The sequence below is a fragment of the Zingiber officinale genome, unplaced genomic scaffold, assembly GCF_018446385.1.
Source record: "Zingiber officinale cultivar Zhangliang unplaced genomic scaffold, Zo_v1.1 ctg192, whole genome shotgun sequence".
NCBI lineage: Eukaryota > Viridiplantae > Streptophyta > Magnoliopsida > Zingiberales > Zingiberaceae > Zingiber > Zingiber officinale.
The window spans coordinates 1-10,311 of NW_024589877.1; the positions used below are offsets into that span (position 1 = coordinate 1).

A 10,311-nucleotide genomic window follows, 5' to 3' on the forward strand; every position below is an offset into this window, starting at 1 on the left:
TAAACTCCGATAAGACTCGAAATTTTAAATCATGTTATACATTATGGTTAATTTTAGATATTTATGAAAAGTTGGTGACAGTAAAATAAACATTTGTGTTATGGCTGCAACAAAGTGGAACTCAAAGGATAAATGGAGAGATTTGGAGCTATAATTGTGTCTTTCAGAATTCTGTATAACCAAATTATTAGCCTTTTATTTGGAGAATGTTGAGGAAATATTGAATAAAATGGTTACTAGAATGAGTTCCAATGATTGTTTATGAAAGAAAATATGTAAAAATAATTCCATCATGATTGATAGATTTTAGTAGTTAAGACAAGCCACTATAATGTAATATCAACTAATTTAAATAATCTGAATGGTATTGACATTACATACAATGGTGAGATAATATCCACCATGATTTGGTAGTTGATTCCTAATAGTTGGGACACAGTGATTTGTTGTTATTGTAGATATATATGCTCATGCACTAGTCATTCCAGTTGCTTGTTATTTCCAAGAGTGAGCTTATGAATTCAACCAAGAATCTATTTTTCCTTGGATCCAGTGTTAAGTTACTGTAATCATGTATTGCTTTTGAAGGGATGGAAACATTCGATGGAGATGTCTAAGCAAAAAGATGATCAGTGGGCACTATTTGCCAAGTCATTTCTTGACAGAACCCGTCTAGCTCTATCAAGCAAGGCAGAATATTACCATCAAATTTTGCAACCTTCAGCTGAATATCTTGGATCATTGCTTGATGTTGATCCATGGGCGGTATGCAAATTACTCGGAGATTCTTTGAAACATTAACTATGATAAATTACCTTAATAAGGACCTACCTCTACAGGTAAGCATATTCACGGAAGAAATCATACGTGCTGGATCAGCAGCTTCTTTATCTGCACTTCTTCAGCGACTTGACCCTCTTCTTCGGAAAGTTGCACATTTAGGAAGGTTGTTCAAAAGTTTCATAGTTATTTTTATGTAGTAATATGAGGGTTGTCTGGTCATCTAAAGTTCAACTATAATATCATAAGTGATCTAATCATTTCTAAGCATGTACTTTGATGCCTTTTAGGTTCTTTCTCTTTTATTTCAATTCCATAATTTTTAGCTGGTTGGAACAGCTGGCAGGTCATAAGCCCTGTTGAAGTTGCTGGATATGTTGAAGTCGTAGAAGAATTGCTTGCTGTCCAGAATAAATCATATACACAATCAACAATTTTGGTTGCAAAACATGTAAGGGGAGAAGAGGAAATACCAGATGGCACAGTCGCTGTTCTAACACCTGATATGCCAGATGTTCTATCTCATGTCTCTGTGCGAGCTAGAAATAGCAAGGTCCTGATTTCATATCAATGCTATGGTTTTCATTCAGAATGAATTTTCATGACTATAGATTACCACTATGCAGGTATGCTTTGCTACCTGCTTTGATGACAATATCCTGGATGAGTTTCGGAGGAATTCGGGAAAGCTCTTTCATCTAAAGCCCGCGTCTGATGATATTGTATATAGGTAATCTTTAAAGACAATAAAACAATTAAATTTTGCGAACCACTTGTGAAGTACTAGAAATACATGACTTCCTTGATACTATAATCACTGTTGTCTGTTTGCCTCATTTAGTGAAATAGAAAAAACTGAACCTGAAGATGTGGGTCCAGTTCAAGCTGGAGATGAGCAAGCACCGCCATCGGTGACATTGGTTAGGAAGCACTTCAGTGGCAAGTATGCCATATCAGCTGAAGAATTTACCAATGAAATGGTTTGTGCTAAAATACATATTTAGCATTTTTTGTTCTTGTTTTATCAAAGTCACTCTGGTTCCTATAAGGTGAAACTAGAAATCACCTTAAATGTTTGACTTCATTTGCTACTTCTAAAAAAACCCTTGTATTTTATTCATTCAACAAGTTGTAATTGTATTTTTTACCCTTAGGTTGGTGCTAAATCGCGGAATATTTCATATCTAAAAGGAAAGGTTCCTTCATGGGTGGGCATTCCCACATCAGTCGCTCTACCATTTGGAGTTTTTGAGGAAGTTCTGTCAAATGACATAAACAAGGTGCTTGTTACGTTTAAGCATATCTGCTCTATCATTTAGTCGTGAATTTTCATTTTAATTGTTTTTTATGGCACGGCCAGGATCTCCTGTAGCCCATTGTATGTATATATATATTCTCTAAGTTGGGCAATCATATACAGAAATGTATTATGAAATATTATTATTGAGGTGAAAACTCCCTATACATTGAGATGGACATATTTATGTATATATATTCGGATATGTTCATATGGAAAGAAAATGCACAACTATTTGGGATTTGAAAGCCTATACTTCACTGTGATCCTAATGAAAAGCTCGTATTCTTGCCAAAATGGTCAGAAATTATTGTTTTTTTTTTGGCTCCCTCCAGATGAAGAAATACAACCTAGTCTAGAACTCCTACGTGTTTGGGGTGGTGTTGACATGTCTTGGTGATTTGATTATTTATTATCTAGAAATTTCATTGAATGTTAGGTTCTTTTTATACTTCTATAAAATCATTATTAATTGTAGTTTTAGTAGATTTAGCAAACCTAGTAAATTATGTTATATATTAAGAAACTAGACTTTTTAGTTGTCTGTAGGTAGACTTCCTATCTATTATTTCATTTATTCATGTTCCAACAAAGTTATCGATGCCAATGCATGTTTCTTTTCTCTTGCGAAATTGCCAATTAATTCACAACTTTTTGTGTGCTACCTCATGTGAACCGGAGCCAAAATTTTAGTTCAGTACATTCCTGCCGTAGTTCGACCAAACTCATAACCTAACTAAGGCTTATTGTATACATTCTATAGAAGTCCAAGGGGATTCCTCCATCTCACCAAAATTCCCTTCTTGTGAACCTAGCCACAAAGCTGTCACCACCCTTAGAGGACCTGGGATCTTTCTGCCCCCTCTCTTTCCATTGTCCACTAGAGCACCCAAATATCTTGTGGTGCCTTGTGCGCAGGAAAGAGTTTGATGGTCTTAGAAAAGATAAATGGTGAAGATAAGAGCATCTGAAGTAGCAGCTTGAGCTTGGTGGTGCACCTGAACTCACTACATGAACTCATTGCTTCGCCCCTTGGTTAGATTCCATCCATAATTCTTTGATTTGTTATTTTGAAGTGAAAATGGAAGGTTTCAGATTCTTGGTCAGCATAGATAAAAGAACTAATCAATGAGCTTGTTAGGCTCAACTATTTCTCCAAAATGCTTTAGCTAAGTTAACACTAGCTCACTCACCTAAGCTTATAAAATCTTTTCATGAGTTCACTCTTGTTATGAGACTACACTAGGATGTAATAATCCTCCCTACTTAGACTTGATGTCCTTGTCAACTCTCCAGTCGAACAGTTTTTTTCTTTGAATTGCCACTTCAACAACTTGGATATATATATCTTTTTGTATAACACATCAAATTTGCATTTGTCGATGCAGGAAATTGTCAGCCAGCTACAATTACTGAAAGAGAAGTTGGCTATTGGAGAATTTGATGCACTTCTCAACATAAGAAAGATGATATTGCAGCTGGCATCTCCAATTGAGCTGGTAAAGCTAATCACTATGCACGGTTTTTTTAATATATTTGTTTAAAATATGCTTTCTTGTCAAAAGGTTAAGTTTGGTTATTAAATAAAGCTTATTCAATGTCACAGAAGATAGGATACTAATGGGATAAATGGATAAAAAACCTGCGATGGTTCTTCAATTAATTTATGATCGTGTTCTTACTTTGCCAATGGTGAATAGGTTGAAACAAGCATAAAGATTATAGCATCCCTTTGGATTACATATTTCCCTAATGGACAAAGGTGTAGTGAAATCTAATTATTCTCCTGTAAAAATAAATCAAGAACCTTTAAGGATTTGAAGTGTTGTGTTAATACGTTTGATATATATGGACGTGTACTATGTAGTCATATAATTATGTAGTTATATATATGTATTCTGTAGTCATAAAGATTACAAGATGAAGTTTGATTTAATAATTTTCTGGATAATTTTGTATATATATTATGTAGTCATAATATATATGGACGTGTACTATGTAGTCATATAATTATGTAGTTATATATATGTATTCTGTAGTCATAAAGATTACAAGATGAAGTTTGATTTAATAATTTTCTGGATAATTTTGTATATATATTATGTAGTCATAATTAAAACGATTTGTAAAATTAGTATATTTATTATTTTTGAACTACTAAAAAACTAGTTACATGAAAATATGAAAAGTTGCTTTTAGTTTACAATACAGAAAATGCATCCCAAGGGTGGTATGCTGCGATATTAAACCTGACAGGTGTTAAAGCAATGATATTGGGTTTAGTTTTTAAATATTTACAGAATGATTTGTCACCAGACACCATTGCTGCTTATTTAGTAACACTTGATTTCACACTGAATCCACTGTCTTTTTAGGTTTTGCCATTTCTGTTTATTCAACCTATTATTGATAAATACTGCTTCCTTGAACAATGACAATGGAACAATCATCCATGATTCTGCTTCAGGTACAAGAGCTAAAGGGAAAAATGCAGGCATCAGGAATGCCATGGCCTGGTGATGAGGGTGAACATCGGTGGGAACTTGCTTGGATGGCAATCAAAAGAGTAAGAAAACTTTCCTGATCTGAACTTGAATATTTTGCGAATATTTAGTTTAAATATCTTTATTTTTGTTATATATAATGGGTCTAACATGAAGAATACAAATACTTAAATCTCTTGAAACACAGACTTCTGCCATGACATGGGCACTGATTCTGTAGCTTCCATCCAGTAGGCTCTTCACAAAAACTTACAATGATTTCCTTTTCCTTTTATTGGTCGATTTGGTGTTAAAATTTTTGGACTTGGACATAATTTTATGTGCATCCAGTCCAAAGAACTGCCATTTCTTGAAGGATAAATCACTTTAAGCTTTGCTTTTTCTGTTGTACATTGATGGTATACCTATCCATTCAGTGCTCTGAATCTCTTGGCTTTTGCTATTACCCATGAACACTAAACGGAATGTGCAATTTATCAGTTATAGGATAATTTGAAATTTCCATCTAAGTGAATTACAAAGCTATGCTACTGGAAATAGTGAACGGTTTATTGTGCTAATATGATAATTCTAGTGCAACAATTTCATAATTCTCCTTGAGTGGCATTGAAAAAAAGAACACACTCTAAACACTTGGGTTCATCAAGGTTTGGGCTTCAAAGTGGAATGAGAGAGCATATTTCAGCACAAGGAAAGTCAAGTTGGATCATGACTATTTGTGCATGGCTGTCTTGGTTCAAGAAATCATTAGTGCTGATTATGCATTTGTCATCCATACTACAAACCCATCATCTGGAGATTCATCTGAAATATATGCCGAGGTATGCATAAAAATTGTTTTTTCTCCTAAATTCCATGAGCTAAGGCATTCTCCCTTGATTTGCTTTCAAAGGTGGTGAAAGGACTTGGAGAAACTCTTGTTGGAGCCTACCCAGGCCGGGCATTGAGCTTTGTTTGTAATAAGGACGATCTGAACTCGCCAAAGGTCAATCACTCACCTGCATCATCGTGTCATACCATGCGACATTCAAGTATCTCATAGACTGTCTATTTTAGGTACTTGGTTTCCCAAGCAAGCCTATTGGCCTATTCATCAAACAATCAATTATCTTCAGATCTGATTCTAATGGTGAAGATTTAGAAGGTTATGCAGGTGCTGGTCTGTATGACAGGTTAGTTCATTTTCTCAACCACTCAGCTTTGTGTCCATGTCAACAAACTTATTTGGTTTCGTTTACCATGTCAATGTTTATCCAACTCTGCAGTGTGCCCATGGATGAGGAAGAGAAAGTGGTACTCGACTATGTAGCCGACCCATTAATCATGGATAAGAACTTCCGTAATTCACTACTCTCCAGCATTGCTCGAGCAGGTTATGCGATCGAGGAGCTCTATGGCTCTCCACAGGACATCGAAGGTGTTGTTAAGGATGGGAAAATCTTTGTCGTCCAAACGAGACCACAGATGTGATTCTTTAGGTTCAAAGCTGCTTCACTCGTTCTATTTATCCAAATGACTACAAGTACAAAGAATAATTTCTACATTTCACCAATTATACGGACAAATAGAATACAATAAGTTAAATGGCAATCACGATCAATTTACAACACGAGGTCCTCGTTGCATGAGGCTCAAGATTCTGTATATGCAAGAGCGCAACAGCCATGTCTGATGGGTCCTCTAGTCCCCATGTCTCATGTATATGACACATGGGCTGTATCGCTTGAATAGACACTGGCACTGTGAACCATCAAATATTATTCAAATTTTTGGTTGCTTATAAAATCCCAATTGTTAGTATTTTTATCTATGGCATGTTAATTAAATTCAGTCAAATGCCATTTCTCGGGCACGATTTGTATATAGGAAATCTTTCCACGGAAAATCTTCATCCATGCTCGATGCCCATATTATTGCCCGTCGTCATCAAAAGACAATAATATTCCACAACAGACCAGTTAAGGAACTCCAATAGATTGCACAGCAAGCCAAAGTTAAAGCTTTTCTTACATTTTAAGCAAAGTCATGTATCTACTCAAATTTTGTTTTAGATTCCCTGCATATCAATCAAGTAGAGTCAGATGCAAAACCTGTCCCAAAAGTTTATATAAATTTGTTGCTTTTATATAGCTAATGGGAAGGACAAAAATCCCCCTTTCATATCGTTCTTTCAATTTTTCAATACAACAATGGACAGCCAACCAAGGCAGCAAAAGCCATCCCGGTTCTGGTTCCCAATATGGAACCAGACACCAACTCCAACTCAACCAAGCTCTTCATCTTCCCTCGTCATAGAATCTCGATCAAGGTCAACAAGGACTTCAACATCTTCACCATCGCCATTACCATCTTCCTCACCAGTGATATCCAGGTACGCACTACAATCATATCAAGAAGCTTCAGTTCCAACAAGTTCTTCTCCCCCAACTCCATCTCAAGGCGCTCCACAACTTCAACCATCTCAAAGAAACACTACTGAAGAAGTGCACAAGAAAACCATGGCATATACATCGTCAGTAGCAAATGATCATCCTTCTGATCAAGTACAAGAAGAGTCTGATACATTTACAGAGCTGCACGGTAAGGCAAACAACTCTGAAATCCCACCAGCCAAAGAAGCAGAAAATGATCTAGGACTAGATTCAAAACTGGCCTATGACGAGCATACAACTATAAAAGTTGAAATTGCAGATGAGATCAGTTCTAAAAATGAAGCCCCAGAAAAAGTTGGTGAAGCAATTAAAAAGGACCAGAAGAAATTGGATCCGGAATTGAATGAATTCACAGAGAGACCAACTTTTTCATCCAATGAGGTGGCAAAGAAGGAAACAAAGGTAAATATATCAATGGAAGAACATGCTTCAGGGCTGGATCATATTGAAACAAAGATGGGAGAAGACTCAGTTAAGGATGGATCTGAGGAGCAAGGAAGCAATCAGATCAAGAAGCTGAATGTTGAAGCTGAAAGCCAACATGCACAAAACATCGTCAACTTGGCAGGTGAAAATAATGGTGCATCCATGCTGATTGGGCATGAGACGTCAAAGAATGCAGGCTGCCTTGAGACAATACATGAAATTGATAAGCAGAGTAAAAGTATTCATGATGAGGACGAAACTCAAAGGGAGAGATCACAAGAGAACAATGAGGTTCTTCCAAGCACAAGCATCAACAGCAATGTGCAGAATATTAACAACTCCATAATCCATGACAGCTCCTGCAGGCAAGAAGATCCTGGAGTTTGCTTGATTTTCTCTGGCAAACCTACTGCTTTTAAACTGATGGAAAAAAACTGATTAGTCTGCTCTATAAGAAACAAACAAGAATATTATTATGATTATCAGATAGAAATGAATCCACTATGATTGTAATTAAGTGTACTTACTTGATTCATCCGTTATTCATTATGCTAATTTAAGTTCAATTAGTTTTTTTTTTAATTCAGGAGGCTTTTTAAGTCATTCTATTAATATTATGGCCTTTTTAACAACAACTAGTTAACAACTAACAATAACCATACCAACTTATTGCAACAGAATCATTCTTTCTTGCAACCACCTAACATATGAATATGAGTATTAAAGATAAATTAAACATTTATTCACTGATTCATCCATCCATCTATTAATATTCATGCATTGGCCATTGTACATTACTCTAACTTGATTTAATATATAGACTATCTAAATCCAAGAGGTCCAATGAACAATAAGATAATATTGTAATAATTAAGGGAAAACTTTGGATATATTGAAAAAAAAAAGTTCCAAACTTTTTAGCTGATTCACCCTTATTTTAATTAATTAAGTTCTTGAGGCGTCCATAGAAGATCACAATAGGCATCAATAGAAGCTTAAATTTATGATCAGGAGCAAATATTTCGTGGTATCAAAGTAAAACCAAGTTTCCAATTGAACAACTATGATGGTCTTGCAGCCAAGTTTGAATAGAAGAGAGGAAAAAATACACGATAATAAGAACTACATCGATGAAGAAAAGTTTGTAACCAATAATTCTATAGCAATTTGGCATGATATAAGATATTGCAAGAACGAGCAGAAAACAGTCTTTTTTTTTTCCTTGATGGTCATAATGCAGAATCCAAACTGCAGAGGTATATTATGCAGCAATATCTATTTTAGTATCGATATCTCTGGAACTCCCACTCACTGTTATCTGCCAATGAGGAAGAAAAAAGAAGGATGTTCCTAAGCATATATATAATAAATTTTGAGAAGTTGGGGGTCCATGGTTAATCAAGTGAATCAAGTATTGTCAGGAGTTATAGATCAAAATCTACAAAAACTTGCCAATGTTTCTTTATATATCAAATGAGCCTGCATGTTGAGACTCTTAACATTGCTCAAAAGAATGTTAAAATTTTACAAGGGTCATTGAAGTTCCAACAAATACAAAACACGGCTATTACTAGCTGGATTAGTGGCCTCATCAACAATCAACATTTTTTCCCTAAAAATAATTTCATTGAATAAAGAAAATACTTCTGATTGAATAAAGAAAATCCTTCATTCAGCTCTATGCAATATATAAGGTGCCTTCTGACTCTTGTCCACAAGATTTTTTTTTTTTTTTTGAGAATCCAACTTATCCTATATAAAAATAAAGGAAAGTAATTCTCAGTTGAATGTGCAATCGAAGAGCTTGGTGAACTGATCTCCTTTCTCGGAATATGTAAAAATGATTAAACCTAAAAATTATAATGATTCCCTATCAAGGGTGAACTTCTTAGTTCTTGAGTTGTATATTTCTGCAATAAAAACAGAAAAAAAAACTAAGCCAACTTTTGCACTAAGAAGCAGACTGTGTCAAACCAAGCTTGATTTTTTTTTTTCAATAACTAAATAGCATATATAGGTCCGTCGGAAACAAAATCGGAATAGCAAATAGAAACGCTAGAATTAGGGTAAACGCATACCCCAAGACACTGCACTCTTCACTACTCGCATTAACCTGATTAGCCTGGCACTCAATGCCAGCACCGTAGAGCCAGCAACGTGAAGTAATGAACAACAGATCAACCCTAACAACGTAATCAAAATTTTTTAAAAAAATGCAAAACAAATGCTGCGGAAAAAAAAACATAAAATCAAATAGAACCCATAAAGATCCATGATGTGGTTCCTACAAAGAGCATATTGCACCACGATATCTCGAAAAGGAAAACCATAAAATCGATCCAGGAGACTCGAGTATGCTAGATCAAGAAATTAATCCGAAGTGAGCGGAGCACATACCCGAGGCCCTGTGGGAGACAGCATTCCACTTTTTAATCTCGAACCACTTCGGCTTCTTGGAGGAGGTGGAAGGGGCCAAGGAGGACGGCCGAGCAGACCCGCTGCTCGATTCCTCGCCGGCCGAAACCGTGTCCAAGTCAATGTCAAGAGAGAGAAGCCATGGAGAGACGGACGGCAGCGCAGAGAGGCGAAAGAGGGAGGAGGCCGAAGAACGACACCGCGCGTCGGCTTGATTTCAGCACCACTCGCCGGAGTTCAGCGAGAGAAGGAGAGGGGTTGTTGAGGTATAAATAGGCGAAGATTATTATTTTTATTCTCGAGGATATTCAACGCGGATTAATGTGAAAAAAAATCATTAGGATTAAAGGGTTTAAATCAAACCATTAGGATTAATAATATCCTAATTTCCTTGTATAATTATTTTTTTTACATGGTAAATTTTTAATATATTAATTAGCCCAAGACCGTCTCTTCG

The 10,311-nt window shown here is 35.8% G+C and overlaps 2 protein-coding genes across 2 annotated transcripts; both read left to right on the top strand.

Annotated features, from left to right (window-relative positions):
• Positions 1-519: 519 nt before the first annotated feature.
• Positions 520-6,389, top strand: LOC122036675 (alpha-glucan water dikinase, chloroplastic-like; the record flags this gene model as incomplete). Its single annotated transcript, XM_042596074.1, has 12 exons — positions 520-765; positions 840-946; positions 1,120-1,333; positions 1,407-1,510; positions 1,622-1,760; positions 1,935-2,060; positions 3,466-3,576; positions 4,545-4,643; positions 5,229-5,402; positions 5,474-5,566; positions 5,638-5,753; positions 5,847-6,389. Coding segments are annotated over 12 exons (1,734 nt in total), but the record flags the coding sequence as incomplete, so codon positions are not given.
• Positions 6,390-6,770: 381 nt separating this feature from the next.
• Positions 6,771-7,877, top strand: LOC122036681. Its single transcript, XM_042596080.1, has one exon. The coding sequence runs from the start codon at positions 6,771-6,773 to the stop codon at positions 7,875-7,877; it is 1,107 nt and encodes a 368-aa protein (XP_042452014.1).
• Positions 7,878-10,311: the final 2,434 nt, after the last annotated feature.

Excerpts from the sequence above, each read along its gene's own strand:
- LOC122036681 (XM_042596080.1), top strand. The coding sequence starts at position 6,771 with ATGGACAGCCAACCAAGGCAGCAAAAGCCATCCCGGTTCTGGTTCCCA.